The 16,868-nt window shown below is 47.5% G+C and overlaps 1 protein-coding gene across 4 annotated transcripts in view; it reads left to right on the top strand.

Annotated features, from left to right (window-relative positions):
* KIAA1671 (KIAA1671 ortholog) overlaps nucleotides 1–16,868 on the top strand; it is a 181,685-nt gene that overhangs the window by 41,947 nt on the left and 122,870 nt on the right. For 3 of the 4 annotated variants that reach the window (XM_074321515.2, XM_074321516.2, XM_074321514.2), the window contains 2 exons: nucleotides 10,936–12,534; nucleotides 14,502–14,583. In XM_074321515.2, coding sequence (XP_074177616.2) covers nucleotides 10,988–12,534; nucleotides 14,502–14,583 — 1,629 coding nt within the window. In that variant the 5' untranslated portion in view covers nucleotides 10,936–10,987. Of the gene's footprint in view, nucleotides 1–9,024; nucleotides 9,162–10,935; nucleotides 12,535–14,501; nucleotides 14,584–16,868 lie in introns of those variants that run through there. The other variant, XM_019755578.3, reaches the window with a different exon arrangement.

Here is a 16,868-nt window from a genome sequence, read left to right as displayed (position 1 = left end):
ATAGCAAAAGCTCTAAAAAAGGTGTATACCCTTCGAACCAGGCAGCCCACTTCCAGGCAAACTTTATCCTGGGAAATTAATTGCATGTGGATGTTCATTAAAGGTGTTTTTTTTTTGTTTTGTTTTGTTTTGTTTTTAAAGATTTTATTGGGGAAGGGGAACAGGACTTTATTGGGGAACAGTGTGTACTTCCAGGACTTTTTCCAAGTCAAGTTGTTGTCCTTTCCATCTTAGTTGTAGAGGGCACAGCTCAGCTCCAGGTCCAGTTGCTGTTGTTAGTTGCAGGGGGCGGAGCCCACCATCCCTTGCGGGAGTCGAACCGGCAACCTTGTGGTTGAGAGCCCACCGGCCCATGTGGGAATCGAACCAACAGCCTTTGGCGTTAGGAGCACAGAGCTCCAACTGCCTGAGCCACCGGCCCGGCCCCTCATTATAGGTTTTAATGGTCAATGATCAGGGAGACACCTAACAATCCAGTAGTGGGGAATGGATTACCTAATGGTGAGATCGCCGTGTAATAGAATATACAAAAGTTTTAGAAACTCCTGTATAGGGTGTGCAGCTCTGGATGTGAAAGATGTTCATGACGTATTTTGACATTAAACAGCAACAAAAAAGCCAGTTGCTACATGACATACATGCTCTGAATCCACCTTCGTTTTGACACAAAGTTCCCATGTACATTGGAAATGTGTAGGCCAACAGTACATCTGAATTCTAATAGTGGCTGTTGGCTCTGGTTATTAAAAACATTTCTGCTCAGCTGTTTTTGAATATTTCTTTAGTTACCATGTGGGACACCTAAAGAAATCTAGTGATGGGGTGGGTGACAGCCAGAGTAGTGTAGGCGCTTTGGATATTTTAAAGAGGGGAACTTCACATCCTGGGCAGAGGCCAGTTTCTCAGAGGACTGAATTTTTGATAATCTAGAGCAGGTGTCCTCAAACTCTTTCTGTAATAGGCTGGGTAGTACATCTTTTAGTCTTTCTGGGCTAAATAGCCTTTGTGGTAACTACTTAACTCTGTCTTGATTCCTTGGAAGAAGCCATAGATCATGTGTGTACATAAATGAGCATGGCTGTGTTCCAATAAAACTTTATTTATAAAAACAGGCAGTGGGCCGGATGTGGCCTGCAGACTACAGCTTGCCCATCTCTGCTCTAGTTAAAAATAAACAAACAAAAAAACAGCAGCTTGATTAATGGCTTCAGCCAGTGCTTTAGCCAGTTCAGAAATAGCACAAATCGCAGGAAGGAAAAGGCCAATGAAAACTGAAAAGGCAGATGTTTAAATAGAGGCCAAAAGATAAGTTGTTAGCATTCTTTCTCCAGATCAGCAATTGCACCCGGAAGCAGTATTGGGGTGACACAGTTTGGATGATACTGTAGAATGCCTAAAATGCAAATTAGCATATTAAAGCCTCCAAAAAGTCTTGCCATGAGGACACTAGTTTACCATTATTGAACCCAGAATTCCCCAAACCCCTTTAATAGACCCCAAAACCCTTTTGTAGGTGTGAATGTGTTCTCACATCTAGTGGTCCAGGGAAAGTTCGGGAAAGCCCCCTCAAACTGTTCCCTTGGATTCTAGAATCTGGAATGTCAGCTGTGCTCGAGTGCAGTTCATTCCAGCTCGAAATTTACACAGAAGTCAAAACTATGCTAATTAAGGCAATTCTTACAGAAATCATGCACACTCCGTGGGACGCTTAGCTGTCACTACGCTGTCAACAGGGGAGTGAGAATTTTATGGGGTTCCTCCATAATCCTTTATTGAACCCCAGTTGTTTAGAAGGAATCATGTAGAACACACATTGGAGAATCCAGAAAGTTGGGTTCCGTGGGGAACGAGCCAAGTACAGAGAGAAGTGAACAGGATAGACCTGATGAGTCTGAGCTAAGTCGGGATCTCAGAATCTTTATTTATTTGTTTTATTTATTTAAATTATTTTTCAAAGGCAGTACAAATTTATTGAGCACTTAATCTGTGACAAGCGTTCTTCTACGTGATAGAGGGGTGACTACAATAGACAATAAAATTAAATAAGAAAATAAACAAGATGTTTTTAGATGATGACAGACCTCTAAAGGAAGTATTTAAGGTGACTGAATCGGGATCCCAGACTCTTTAAAATCACAGGAATTTAGTGACCCGCTGTTCAACCTTGTTTCACCAGTGGGGAAACTGAGGCCCAGAACGAGGGAGGGACTTGCCCAAGCTCTCATTGCACGTTAGTGGAGGAATTGAGACCAAAGTGAGGGTGAGGGAGCTCTTGTGTGATTTCATTTTTGTGAAATACCCAGAAACAGCAAGTGTGTAGAGACCAAAAACAGATTAGTGGTTGCCGGAGGCTGGAAGTTGGGGGGCGGGGGAGGGGGGGTAATGAGGAGCGACTGCTTAATGGATATGGGATACACTTTGGGGTGATAAAAATGTCCTGAAGCTAGATAATGGTGATGGTTCCACACTGTCGTTAGTTTGCTAAATGTCATTGCGTGGTATGCTTTGAAATAGTTGAAATGATGAATTTTATGTTATGTGATTTCTACCACAGTTTAAAAAACTGTAAGATGATGGAATAATTTATCATCCAAACCTGGGCATTTTTGAGAGTGAAAGGGATCTGTCCCAGGTAAACCAGGATGTGTGGTCACCTTGACTAAAACCATGTAGGCCTGACTCTCGGACCAGTGTTTTGTGCTTTCCAGTGCAACTCTGACTCATTAACAACAGAGCATGGTTTGTGGGAAGGTGTTCCTCTTTCACCAAGACAGCCCTACGTTGCCCCAAGGAGGGTAAAGGAACAGGCTCACGCTGTGTGACTGTGTTTCTTCCGTATCTCTGGGCCTTTGCATGTGCTGTTTCCTCTGTTGGCACTGACCTCCTCCTCTGCTTGGCTGACTCCAACCAGTCTCAGTTAACATGTCACCTCTTCCAGGAAGACATCCCTGATTATCCCACATATGGGCTTTTATAGCCCTGCTTTCCACCTCTATCAGGGACCTCTCCCCCAATTTTATGGTGTTTAATTTCCTCCACTCCCGCTAGACTGTGTCACCTAGTGTGATCAGGAATGGGGTCTCCTTTGATTCCCACTGCATTCCAAGGGGCGGATGGGGGCTGTAGCCTAGTGGACCTTGAGGCTTTTCATGAAGATTTGCCTAAAGGACACAGGTCCGCATGAGCTGAGTCACATGGTAATTAGAGCTTAAGCATTAGGTTTCTTTTATGTTTGATTTTAGTTTCTTGCATTTTGAAAATTGTGGTAACATATACAAAACAAAATTTATCATCTTAACTACTTTTAAGTGTACACAGTTCAGTGGCATTAAGTATATGTACATCGTTACTCAACCATCACCACCATTTATCTCCAGAACTTTCATCATCTCATACTAAACTCTGTGCTCATTAAGCACTCACTCCTATTTCCCTAGCCGCTGGCAACCACCATTCTACTTTCTGTCTCTATGGATTTGGTTATTCTAGGGACCTCATATAAGTGGAATCATACAGTATTTGTCTTTTTGTGTCTGGTTTGTTGCAGTTAACACATGTCCTCAAGGTGCATCTATGTTGTAGCGTGTGTCAGAATTTCCTTCCTTTTTACAATATTCCATTGTATGGATAGACCACATTTTGTTCGTCTATTCATCCACCAGTAGACATTTGGGTCTTTTCCACCTTTGGCTGTTGTGACTAGAGCTGCTACGAACATGGGTGCACAGGTATCTGTTCAAGTCCTGGCTTGCAGTTCTTCTGGGTATGTATCCAGGAGTAGGATTGCTGGGTCATAGGTAAATCTGTTTAATTTTTGGAGGATCCGTCATACTTTTTTTCCACAGTGGTCGCACCATTTTACATTCCCACCCATGGTGCACAGGGGTTCCAATTTTTCCACATCCTGACCAATAGTTGTTTTTTTATATAATAGCCATCTTAATGGGTATGAAGTATCCTTTACATTTGAACATCATAAAAAACAATTGTAGTGAAGCCCATGGGAAGTTTGGAAGAAATCTGACAGAGAGGGAGGGTGGAAACAAACTGGACTCCAGCTGCCAGCCGTCCAGTGGCTTCATTCCTCCAGCTTCCGTTTACTCATCTGGAAAGTGGGGTCAGAACAGGACTTACTTCTTTAGATTGTGAAGGGGGCAAAATGAGATATTTTGTGTAAAGCACTTGGCATAATGCTTAATAAATAAATAGTTATTTTTATTCTTAGCTTTTGAAAGTTCTCAAAGTGGGCAAGAGCGAGCCTTAGCTCCTCTAGATTTTTGAATCGATGGAGAGAACACAATGCAGAGGGAAACTTCTGGTATTGAGGCTAAAGAAGGAATCTATTTGCACAAACAACATTAATGGGGGGAAAAAAGGAATTTTAAAATACAAAGGAATTTAAAACTTTACTAACAATTCCACCCCAGATCCCGAACACTGTTTTTTTATTTGTCCCTTTTCTCTTCCAGACCTTGACCACTATGTAAACAATCTTTGCTATTGTCACAGCCTCGAATAAAAGAAGATATCCGGTCTGCCACCATCTCCCAACAGGATTTTCATAGGTGCTTCCCCTTTAATGGGCTGACCTCCCAACCCCCACTTTAATAGCTGCAGAGTAACCCCTTACATGTCTCTGAGGTCCTTTCACCTTTTGTGGAGGGTGTGGATTATTTCTAGGTTTTTGCTAGTGTAGTCATGGCAACCATCTTTTCTGATCACAAACTCAGGACATGGGGCATGATGGGATTTCTGTATCACGTGTAGCATTCCGGGCAGACTGGGAACTGGAGATCTGGTCACTGGAAATCTGGTCTGCCTGCTGACATTGCGACTTCTGTGACATTTCAAATAGCTTATGTGTCCTGGGATTTTTACAAATAAGGGTTATCACCCTAAAGCCAAGATGCGTTTTTGCTCCACTTGGATAGATAACACTGCCGTGGACATCTTCATGTATATGACTTTGTCTTCTTTTAGATTCCTTCCACAGGATAAGTTTTTAGCAGTGAGATTCCTGAGTCAAAAATAAATGGATGTTTTTGGGGTGAGGTATATTTGGGAAAAACAATTGATTGGTAGTCAGAAGTATTCAACTCTCGCTCTGCTTTTCACTGGCATATGATCTAGCTCATTTTCTGAACCATGTGTTCCTCAACTGTAGAATGGTGGTGATAATTTGAAAAGCACAAGGTTGTGGAGAGTATTAAATGGGAGAAGGCAGAAGGCACAGAGTCACTTGGTATGGTGCCTGCCTGACTCTTGATGGAGTCTCAAAAAATGTTAGCTGAAAGTGGATATTGCCGAATTACTTTTTTAACTTACATTGTCCCTGGGAGGAGATGAGCATATCAATTTTCCCACACCCATGTCTGCATTAGGATATCATTATTTTCTTCTCTCAGGGATGCTCTCCCTTCAAGTATTTTTTGCAGGCTGACTTTATGTCCGCAGTATGGTGTCAAACCCTGGGGTGACAGCTGTGAACTGGACCCAGGACCCTCCTGGACAGGAGCTCCCATTCTAGGGGAGGTAACATAGGCAGTTACCAGGTGTGTGACCAGGGCTGGGCTGGGGCAAAGCACCAAGAGTTAGATACCAGAGCACGGAGGAGGTACCTGAACCTGCCTTGGGGCATCAGGGAAGGCTTCCTGGAGGAGGTGGCAGCTTGGAGCTGAGAACGGAGGGATGAATAGGGATCAGCCCAGGCTGCAGGAAAGGGCCGTGTTGAGGTTTGAAGGCAAAGCACAGTGTGTCTTGTGACCGGTCTGGGGTTCATTGTGATGAAGAAAGTATGTGAGTGTGTGTAAGGGACAAGACAGACTGATGTGGAGGCTTCAGTCATTAGACTGAAGATGGTGCCATGAAGAGGAGCTGGATCCTGCTGGGTCTCAGGGAGGGAGTTTGATCTTTATCCACAGGGCAGTGGGGAGACACACAGGGGCTTGGAGCCTGGTGGGCAACATGGTGGCGTTTGCATGTCAGAGTCACTCTGGCTGCTGTTAGGAGAATAGATTGGTGGAGGCTCCGGCAGAGAGGAATGCCAGCGAGGAGGCGGGTTTTCTATGTCCCTTCTCAGTGAATTTTCCCCTGGCCACTCCCTCCTTGACTGTCCCTTATTGAACATTCTATATATATTGCTTATTTATGTTGTTTACTGCCGGTTCCCCTCTTCTTGAGGGTCAGCTCCACGGGAACAGGGCTTTCTAGATGTTTTGTCCCCAGCACCTGGCCCAGAGCCTGGCACATAGCGAGCGCCCTGGCGTTGCGTATTGGGGTGAATGAGTCAATGAAGGAGCTAGGGCTGCAGCCATGGGGCGGGGCGGGGAGGATGCCTGCCTTCCAGTGACATGAGACTTTGGGCCCTTTCCATCGTGGGCCTGTGGGTGGATGAACCGCACGCATTTCCTGCAGCCTGGCATGCACTGGGCCCTTCGCACAGGGCATCTCACGCATTTGCAGACTTGGGAGCCCAGGTCCCGTTCCGGAAGACGCTGGAAGGTGTCAGGACTGGCTCGCGCCCCTCGCCAGATGGTGGCATTCCCAGGAAACAGCACACTGAGACTGGAGTGAGTAACTGGTGAGCTCGCAGATCCGATTTAAGGGTGTAATTATGGAGGCTCAGGAACAGCTGATGAATCAACGCCTCTGAATCCGAGCAAAAAGCTGCCAACCTGTTTGGTTTTGAATGGAAGTGCTTCTCTTGCCTTATCCCCGTGTGGTTCTCCTGAACTTCCCGGGAGACTGTGAGCTCCATGGCCAGCATCCAGCCCCAGAGTCTGGTTTGTGGAAGGAAGGTCAGATGGACAAATGAATGAAGGCTCCCGAATGACACCTGTCTAATTTCAGCAACTGTCTGTCTCGGGGACTCAATTCCCGGGAAGAACAGTTTTCCCTGCATGAAACTGGGGGAACTGGGAATTTTAAACTTTGCAAATCAGTTTGGGGAGAATAAGCCTGTGGACCTGGCAGGTGTAGCAAGAGCAGAGATACACTCATTGCTGCACCCACTGTTTGAGGTCAGACTGACATCCTTTGTCGTCGGTCCACTTCAGCCTCCTGACGTCCTATGTCAGCCTTGGTCCCCATCTGCTCCCTTTGCCAGCCTCCACAATGATTAATATGGATAAAACCTCAGACGGCTCACACTCGGTGCCCCTTCTTTCTTCAGGGAGCTCTGTTTATTTGGCGTTGGCCCTGGTGCTAATACTTTTAAAAAGAGCAAGCAGGGCCATCCCAGGAATGCATAGCACCTGGCCACTGTATGAGTGGGCTTCCAAAATGTTATGGAAGAGACTGCCGTCTTTTAAATTAAGCATAACATATGTGATGCCTTTAGAGTAAGGGTTTAAAGCATATGTTTCAATAGGTTTCGTTGCAGTTTACAACAGGTGACATGAAAACCTGAGCGTCACAGAGTTCTCTAAGTCTGGGAAAGACTTCAACATATTATTTAGCTGTTCACCGGGGGTGGTTTAAACACATTTTTCCCTTTGTCGTTTGATTTATTAATTAATTCATGGATTCCTTCATGCAACTATATTTACATACCAGGCATTTTAAATGGCAACTTGAGAGGAAGCCCAAGATGCTAAGTAGCTGACAGATAGCAGAGACGCTGCTCTGGGTGAGAGGGGTGCAGACCCGGAGTCTTTTCTCTTGTCTTTCCTGCCATCTGGCTGCTCAGGTGGGTTTAAGGATCCCCGAATAGGGTGACCTTTGCGTACCATTGATCCTCATTCAGCAACGGTTGTTCTTGATGACTCCCTTCCCCGAAAAGCCACACCGAGGAGCATCTGTTCCTCATTTGTGCAGATAAGCCAGTGGCAGTGCGGGGTGAATGTGGTCACAGCATGTGTCTGACAGTGGCCTGTCCTAGACAGTGGCTCTCCTCCCTGTGGTCCAGGGAGACGGGTGGGGCCTCTTGGTGAGCTACGCAGGTTGCCCTTCCAGCCACGCTCTTCACAGCTCTTTGGTTCTGTCGTCGTCCCGGAGCAGGTGACCTATGGCCACTCCACAGCTGGTCAGACCCTGAGAAACTCATCTTATGCCCTCGAGTGTTTACTGGTAGGAAACTCGTGGCACCTACTTAGAAGAGTGGGCAGCAGGGCCGGCCAGGAGTATGCTTCTTCATTCATTTACTTGTTCACTCAATGATTACGTTGTTGGTGCTATGATATGCCGGGCCACTGTGCTGACTCCTGGGGATTCAGGGTGCCGTCTAGGGTCTTACCAGTGAGTGGGAGAGACTGATGTGAAGTGAAGGATCGTGCACTAGGAAATGTAACTGTGTAGTTAGGGTGAGTCCTGCCGAGGATCTGTGGGGTATCGGTGGGGCTCCGTGGACAGGTAAGAAGGAGATTGCACTGGTTTGGAGAGGGGCAGAAATGCCTGAGCTATGGTAGTAGCTTGTGTCTGTGTGTGAGTGAGAGGAGTGTCCCAGAGAGCAGGCTCACATGTGCCCAGGCCCTGAGGAGGTGTCTGACCACCTCCAAATGCCATGTCCAAGTACTGCCGAGCAGGAGATCCAAGAGAAACAGCTCCCAAATCAGCCACCTTGAGTGTTCAGAAGTCACCTCCTCTAAGCTGAGAGAGTCTTCTGGAACCATCACTTCCAATTCTAGGCAGTTAACCCTCCTATTTGCATGTTCCCCTTTATAAACTGTGATATTTATTGCCCAGAATTGCTTGTGTGTGTTTCTTACACAAGACCGCGAGTTCCCTGAATGCAGGGGGCATTTCTTCTTCATCTCTGTGCACATAGTAGGTGCTCAGTAACCATGTATCAGAGGAACAGGGGAGAGTTTTATTGAGCACCTACTGTGGACTCAGCTCTCTTTGTGCACACACACATATGTATAAGGCTGCAATATTGAAAAGCTGAAAGGAGCATGAGTTTGACAAGCTGGGGGAGATGCCAGCGGATGCTATTGGCTCCAAAGCTTTTGCGCCGTCTGTGCCCATATTGCTGGAACTCTGGAACGGAGGCTGTGGTCCTGTGTCTTTCCAGACCTGCCGAAACTCAGCCTGTGGGGACGAGCCTCCCCTCCCCTGCCAGCTTCTGCCATGGGAGTGTGGGGGCAGCCCAGTTTGTGGTGAGATGTGACACAGTTGGCTTTTTCTGGTGGTCACACAGCCCCAGCCAGGGCCTGCCAGCTCTGGTAAGTGGGGCCGGAGCATCCAGGGTGGAGGGGGCCTGTGGGTTCTGCCAGGGATTTTTCTTTCTGTCCTTTGAGTCCTGTTACTGTCCTGTGTGTCATGTCCAGGCTGCATATGTGTCCCAGAGCAGGGTTTCAAGAGGTCATGGGGAGCGGCTCCGAAGGTGAGCAGCCCCGATTTGGGGCAGGACCCCCGGGTGCCTTAGAGCTGTGCCCGGCGTCGTTGCAGACAGAATTTTCCTATCTCAGAGTCCCCGTTTCTCCATATCGCTCTGTCTCTTCTGCCTCTAACACGTCTAGACAGTGTTCTCCGGTTTGAGAAGAACGAATCAGTTAGCACCATCAAGCGTGTAAGGAAGAGAAAATATCAAAAGCTGCCTGCCTTTCCTGCAAGCTGCTGAGTGAGTCAGAGCCGGGGGTAGCAGTGCCAGGCTTCAGGAAGGGAAGCGGGAGGCTTGCATGGAACTAAAATACCTTCTACTTGTAGTCCATCTAGATCGGGGCAGGCAGGGGCAGTTTTGCAGGGGGAAAAGGGGTAGGGTGGGGGAGGAATCAAATGCAGTGACTTGTCTGGCACTTTGTAAGACCAGAAAGGAATAAGACAGAATATTTTTAAAAGGCAGAGTTGAATGAGTTGTGGACTCGAGGTCAAGTTTCGGCTGTGTTATGTAGGCAAGTTGGGTGACCTCTCTGGGCCCTTTCCCTTCACCTCTATAATGGAGATACCCATGGTCCCTGCTTCTCAGGATTGTTGGACGATTAATGAGAGAGGAGGCCTCCTGCTTTGAGAGAGGAGGACATAAGCTGGACGTACAGGGGACTTACTCCTGAGCTGCAAAATGGCGTCTGATAATAATTGTACCCATCTCATAGGGTTGTAAGGAGGATGTGATTTATAAAACACAGGAAGCACTCGGTTTACCTTGAGGCCTCACTCCTGGTGTGCCCTCATTAGCTGCTACTCTTACTGAGACAATGAAAGCAGCCAGCATTACATAGGCATTCAACAGAAAAGAACACAAAGGCAAGTAACAACTGCAGGTGGAGTAGAAAATGAGATGGCTTTTTTAAAAAAGGCCTCTGCAAGTGTGGGGGAGGGGAAACATAAGGGATAGTCTAGTGGGGTTGGGGGCTGAGGCTTGGGTTCCCGTACCACCAACTAACCCTGTGACCTCAAGGACTTGGCTTCGGGTGGCTGTGTGAGCTGGGGCTGGTCACATACCCGCCTGTGCTTGGCGCTTAGCACAGGTCGTGACGAGGACCCGCTGGGATGCCTGATGTGGGCAGGCTCTGAAATAGGAAAATATAAATACTTAGGGTGAAAGGAGGGAGGGAACTCGAGGATGCTGTCACTGGGGCTTATCCTGGGAACGTTTGGTGTGAGTGTGGATTCCCACTGGGTTTAAATCCTGACTTTGCCTCTTAACTGTCTGTGTTACTTCCAGCCAGTCGCTTGGCCTCTCTGAGCCGATTTCCTTATCTGTACAGCAGAGATAATCACTTTTTAATCTTGCAAGTTGGCCTTGAGATTAGCTGAGTCAGGGAAAGTCCTAGAGAATATTGGCACCTTTCCCCCACCCTTTGTTCTGGAAAGGACTTAAGAAATAGCCATTTAGTTTGCTTTCCTGGCCCAGAGTTCAGAGAAGTGGAGAGGTTGGCCCAAGCATGACTGGTGAAATCAGTGGGGTGCTGCTATCCAGAACTTGGGGCTCTGGTCTGCTTTGACCCAGACATTGAGTGAATTTTAAATTTCCTTTTTTTCTTTTTTTTTGAGCAGTTTCTTCTCCGTTTTGGATGTTCTTAATCCCCATGGATCCACAACCATAACCATGGCCACGCGGGTCGAGGTCGGCTCCATAACTTCTCTGACAGGAGTCCCTGGCCTCGGGGAGATCACCAAGGAGGAGACCCTGAAGCGGACCTACTTCCGCCAGGCTGCCGACACCTCTGGGGCCCCCTCAGCACGGCTCTTGGAAGGAAAAAGTCCCCTCAGGAGCCCGACCCGCTTACTCCCTCTGCCGAGACTCGCCCCCAAACCCTTCTTCAAGGAGAAAGCCCCGGACGTGAAATCCTCCCCTGTGTCCTTGCGGCCCAGCCCAACCAAGCCTTCTCCTTCCAGTGGGCCATCCCAGGACGTGGTGGCAAAGGATCTGGGTGACAGGATGCCCAGCTTGGTGGGGCAGGAGGCGGGGAGCGGGGAGCACCTGAGGAGAAGCTCGTCTCTGTTCAACAAGCCCGCATTTTTGCGGCCCAGCCCCAACACCATGATTCTCTTTGAAACCACCAAAGCTGGCCCTGCTCTGGGGAAGGGAGTCAGTGAGGGGACTCGGGAGGCCAACGCAGGCGTGTCTCAGGAGTCCCCTTCCGTCTCCCGGCCTGAGGTGGCCACCAAGCCCACCCTGCCCGCCCGAAAGCCTGGGGGGACCCTTCCCCGACCGGCCTCCCTAACGCAGGACACAAGGCAGACGGCCACCCAAGAGGAGACAGGGCCCAAAGAGCTTCTCTCAAAGGCCAGCAGTGTGGAGGACACGGGGGACCCCACAGTGCAGTCTAGACCTCGCTCAAAAAGAAGGCCTGTGTCAGCCATTTTCATAGAATCCATTCAGCCTCAGAAGCCAGGCCCAGGTGGACCAGCGACGATGGGAAGAGCACCCCCGACCCCTCCTGAGAAGACGTGGGTGAGGAGGCCCCGGCCTCTGTCCATGGACCTCACGGCCCCGTTTGAGAGCAGAGAGGCTCTGCTGAAGAAGGTGGCTGACGAGGCTGCAGCAGGTCCCCCCGCCCAGCGTCGGGGGCCCGAGAGGCCCGACCCAGAGCCCAGAGTGGATGGGGAGTGTTTGGTCAAAGCAGAGGCTCCCCTTCCTGACCCAGATGCCGACTTCCTGGACGTGGCCAAGATGAGCCGAAGACGGAAGGAAAAGATGCTTTCTAAGCAGGTGGAACCGAGCAGCCTCAGAACTGCTGGGGGTTCAGCCAAGGGAACCCCCACAGATGACCAGAAGCTTGGGGAAGAGAAAGCTAAGCTGGGCGGGGAGCCAGAGAAGGCACCCGAGTCCCCTTCGCCCAGGCTGGGAAAAGGCCAAGAAATTGCTGAGGTCAAGAGCCAAGCATCTAACGGGGAAATCCGGCCCCAGGCAGAGTGGACATCCAGGGGCAGCGTCAAGAAGCGCCTCAGCCTGTTTGGGGAGGAGAGCACCTCGGCCTTGGGGGTGGGGTCTGAGCCTCCGCTGGCCACCGCTGTGCCAGAGATGGAAAAAGCAGGTGTGAGCGTCCAGGAGCGTATCAAAGGCTGGGCCACGGAGAACCCCGAGACCAAGCCGGAGGTCAGGAGGAAGGTGGTCTCAGCGCGGCCCCTGTCAGCAGATCTGACCAAACTGTAAGTGACAAAGTCCCAGGGGCTTCACTCAGTCCCCAAGCTGCCTCAAACTGCCCACCCGGGGTCCTTCCAGGAAGGGAACCATAGGGTGCCAGGCTCCATGCTGGGTATCTTACACCCCCTGTGGGTTTACCCACAGCCCTGAGAGGAAGTAGTGGTGTGTTCCATTTCTCAGGGGAGATGTTTGCCAGCAGTGAGGTCAAGGAGCTCAGTTTCCTTGTCTCTTTTCATCTTTGTACTTTATAGGGGGTGGTATTGTGCCGATTTCACAGATTCCGATAGGAAAAGTGAAGTGCCTTGAAGAAGTCGAGAGCCCTATGTCATTCCAGCTCAGCCTGTCTCCATAGCCAAGCTTTCCTTTCCTAAAGTCTGAGGACATTTAATGTATGGCCGAAACCTCTATGACTGGTCCCCAAAATAAAATCAAATGGGTCAAGATAACTGAGGCAGGTCGCCTTCCTCTTGAACCTCTGTGTCTTCATCTTACAATACTAAGACCTTCCTGGAAGGATTAAGGTAAAGACTCAGAGACACAGTGCTGGGAATTGCCTTGCCCGTGGGAATCCCGTAATTCATCGTAGCTCTACATGATATTATCAATCCTGTTAGTTAATAATGATTTTCTAAGCTTGCCTGGCCTCTGACAGCTCTTGCTCCTTTGTTTTCCCACAAGTGGCTTCTGGGCGACAATAGGGAGACGCCACTAGGTGTGTCCACCTGCTCAGTAATGACATGCCTGCCACTGGCATACTTTGCTGGGGATGGAGTTTCCTTCCAGGCAGCAGGACCTTTGCATCGACTGCCCTCCCAGCCCTGGGAACTAGGGCAGCAGCTGGGCCAGAATTAGACCAGTGGTTCTCAGAATTTAAAATCACCTGGAAAAAATACCAATGCCTGGGTCCCACCCCAGTGGTGCTGATTCAGTGGATCTGGGGAGGGGCCCCTAATCTTGGTAGTTTTTAAAAGCTTCCCACATGATTCTCATGTGCAGGCCCGAGAACCCCTGAGTTCGGATAACAGAGGAAGGGGCACCCATGCCAGGGACCTCACATGCTTTTTCCTCCCTGCGTCCTCACCGTGCCTCGGATTATTCCCATCTGACAGATGGGGAAACTGAGGCTCCCAGTTTAGAAACAACTTATGTATGGCCTCATGCCTCCCAGAAGGCTGACCCTGGATTCCTGCATATGGGTCAAGTATAAGTGGTTTGGTTTCTCTCCCCTCCCTTTTCTCGGCAAGCCCCCCGCCCTGAATTAATCTTTAGGCATCCACTCCAGGGAGCTTTTCAGAGAAGGAAAATTCAAGCCCCCAAACTCTCGTTTCTCTCTCTTCCCTTTCACAGGTGGGAAAACACTGTCCCCTGGAGAGGGACAGTGACCTGGCCAAAGTCACGGGGAGAGGCAGAGACAGGCCTGTGCACCCCCCACATTCCAGGCAGCCCCCTGCCCCCCCCACCAGTCCCTTGCCTCATATGCAGCAGGCTGCTGTTGTGCATTTGTTTGCTAACAACAGCCATTAATTATCCCTCCTGGGGCATCCTCACTCTTCCCTGAATGCCCTCATGTAGCTATTAGGGCTTTGGGTAGCCTCGTATCCGCCCTGCAAAAGGCCATGGGGAGGTGTTCATTATCCCCATTTTATAGATGAAGAGGCAGAGGCTCAGGTGAGGTCACAAGCTGCCATAGGGGACAGGTGATAGAACTGGCACCAGCACCCAGGTCTCTTCACCCAAGCCTGGGGCCCCTGCCACTCTGATGACGCTGTGTTTAAGGTAGGCTCTCCCCACCAGGTCCTTCTCAGTGGTTTGACGACCGGAAAAGAAAGGACTTTTCTCAAAGCAAACCTGGCAGTGCTGCTTTGATGAGCTCAATGCTGATTTCACCCCTGGATACCTGAGCGTTACGGGGTGTGGGCTGGAGGGAGCCATAGCTACAGGGCCATACAAGTAATGTGGATCTCTGTACCAGGTTTTCAAGTTCAAGCAATGGAGTCAACTATGAGAAGTGTTCAGAGCTGAGTGGCGAGCTTGCTAAGGAACTGAGAGAAAAGGTAAGGAGCTGTTGTGTTTGGCACATCTTTTTTTCCGGTGAGTAGTCACACTTCCTGGAAAAAGAGCTTTTATGATCTGCAAGGACCTAGGAAAGAATCGAAAGCCTCTCATGAACAATAAAAACAGTTTTTCCTTTAATGCTAGGACATTTAAAGTTCCTTCTGGCATGATGGGTTGTGATTCCCTGTTCCTTGGTGTTAAATGCTGTTTACAAATGTAACTGCCAGGTATTGGGACATGGCTTTCCTCTGTAAGAATGCCTGTTTTATTAAGAAATTATAAAGGTTAAAAATGTTACCAGAAACCCCCTCAGTTTCCCTCATTATGGTCCCTGCTTCCTTCCCCACTCTGACTCGTCACCTAGCAGAAGGAGGGAAATTACCAGAAATTAAATTGCTCAAAAAGTATTTTTATTTTATCCGGTTCATAAGAAAAAGGTCATTAAATAACTCCTAGGTATAACTGGTTTGTGGTTGATGCTTTCTGCAGAGTTTTAATGTTTGAAAAACGGCTTTGTTGAGGCATAATTGACATGCAGTAAACTGCACGTTTCAATTGTAACAAGTTGATAAGTTTGACGTATATGTGTGCACACCTGTGAATCTATTGTCACTGTCAAGATAATGAACCTATCAGCACATGCAAGCATCCTCTTTGCAATCCCTCCCACCCCCCTCATCTGAGCTGCTTTCTGTTACTCTAAATTAGTTTGTGTTTTGTAGATTTTTCTGTAAATGGAACCAGTGCTTTTTTTATCTTGGTCTTCCTTCTTCCATTCAGAATAATTATTCTGAGACATATCAAATTGCAGTGTGTATCAGTAGTTCCTTCCTTTTCATTACTGAGTAGTATTCCACTGTACGGGTAGACCACAGTTTGTTTATCCATTCACCCTTTCATGGAATTTTGGGTTTCCAGTTTTGGGGCCATTGCAAATGAAGCTGCTGTGAGCATTTGTGGGCAAGGTTTCGTAGGGACATCTATTTTCTTTTATCTTGGGTTAATACCTGGGATTGGAATGGCCGGATCGTATAGTAGGCATAGGTTTCATTTTTAAAGAATCTTGTGCAGAGTTTTAAACACCAGAGCTTGGTTCCATGCCCATTTGTACATTCCCATCGTAAATCCTCCACAAAGGTGAGCTAGCTCTGAACAACAGTGCCCCCTGCTCTTGGGGTTGGTGATTTGTCCTGCTTTTTTTTTTTTATCATTGGATCTTCTGAATCATTTCTTTAAAAATGGTTGACAGGGGGTCCTTTTTAAGTAAAGTGCTCTGTATTCACATCACAATCCTATAGTGGCAACAACAAAGAATAAAAAGGGCCCTGTGAAGAAAGTTGGCTGAAATGTTGATCGCCATTGAATCTAGGGGATGGGTTGAGGTGAATTTGTTATTTTACTTGTAATTTTGTATATGCTTGAAATTTTTCAAAAACTGAAAAGTGAATCAAGAAAGCCTTGCTTTAAATGGAATGAGCTTTCATCTCTATAAAAGACTTTTCTTTTAGTGATTTTTTTTATTGTGGTAAAATACACATAACACAGAATATACTATTTTAACTATTTTTTAAGAATAATGGTATATTTTTAAATTTAAAAAACTAACACACACACACATATATACGTACATACACACAATAATGCAAGGAGAATGTTCTAGAAAGTTCTTCCAGGATATACTCCCCATTGGTAACAATTGTTATCCAGGAAGGGGACTGGTATTTGAATGAGGGAACTAAAGGCCTTGAGCTTTGTTTATATTGTTTAGATTCCTTTACAATGAGAATAGATTCGTATATTATTTATACAACATTTATGTAATAAAATACAAACAAAAATTTTTAAATCAGTATATTTTCAAAATTCTTTAATGGCATTCTATCATCTAGAGTAGAGATTAGCAAACTGTGGTCCTGCCTGCTTTATAACTATTTTAAAGTGAACAGTTCAGTGGCATTAAGTGTATTCTTAATGTTGTACAACCATCACTGCTATCTAGTTCCAGAATTTTTCATCGCACTAAATGGAAACCTCTTGCCAAGTCACTTCCCGTCCCGATGAACTCCTGTCCCTTGGCACCCATGAATCTGTTTTCTGTCTCTATACACTTGCCTATTCTGAATATCCCGTATAAGTGGAATCATATAACATACAGCTTTTTGTGACTGGCTTATTTCACTTTACATAATATTTTCAGGGTTCATCCATGCTGTAGCATGTGTCAGAACTTCAGTCTTTTTCATGGCTGAATAACATTCCATTGCATGCATACTCCTTTTGTTTA

Source organism: Rhinolophus sinicus, chromosome 9, assembly GCF_057876585.1.
Source record: "Rhinolophus sinicus isolate RSI-liver-muscle chromosome 9, RSI-T2T, whole genome shotgun sequence".
Classification (NCBI taxonomy): domain Eukaryota; kingdom Metazoa; phylum Chordata; class Mammalia; order Chiroptera; family Rhinolophidae; genus Rhinolophus; species Rhinolophus sinicus.
Note: the sequence above shows the minus strand (reverse complement) of the source record. Positions and strands in the feature narration are given on the sequence as shown.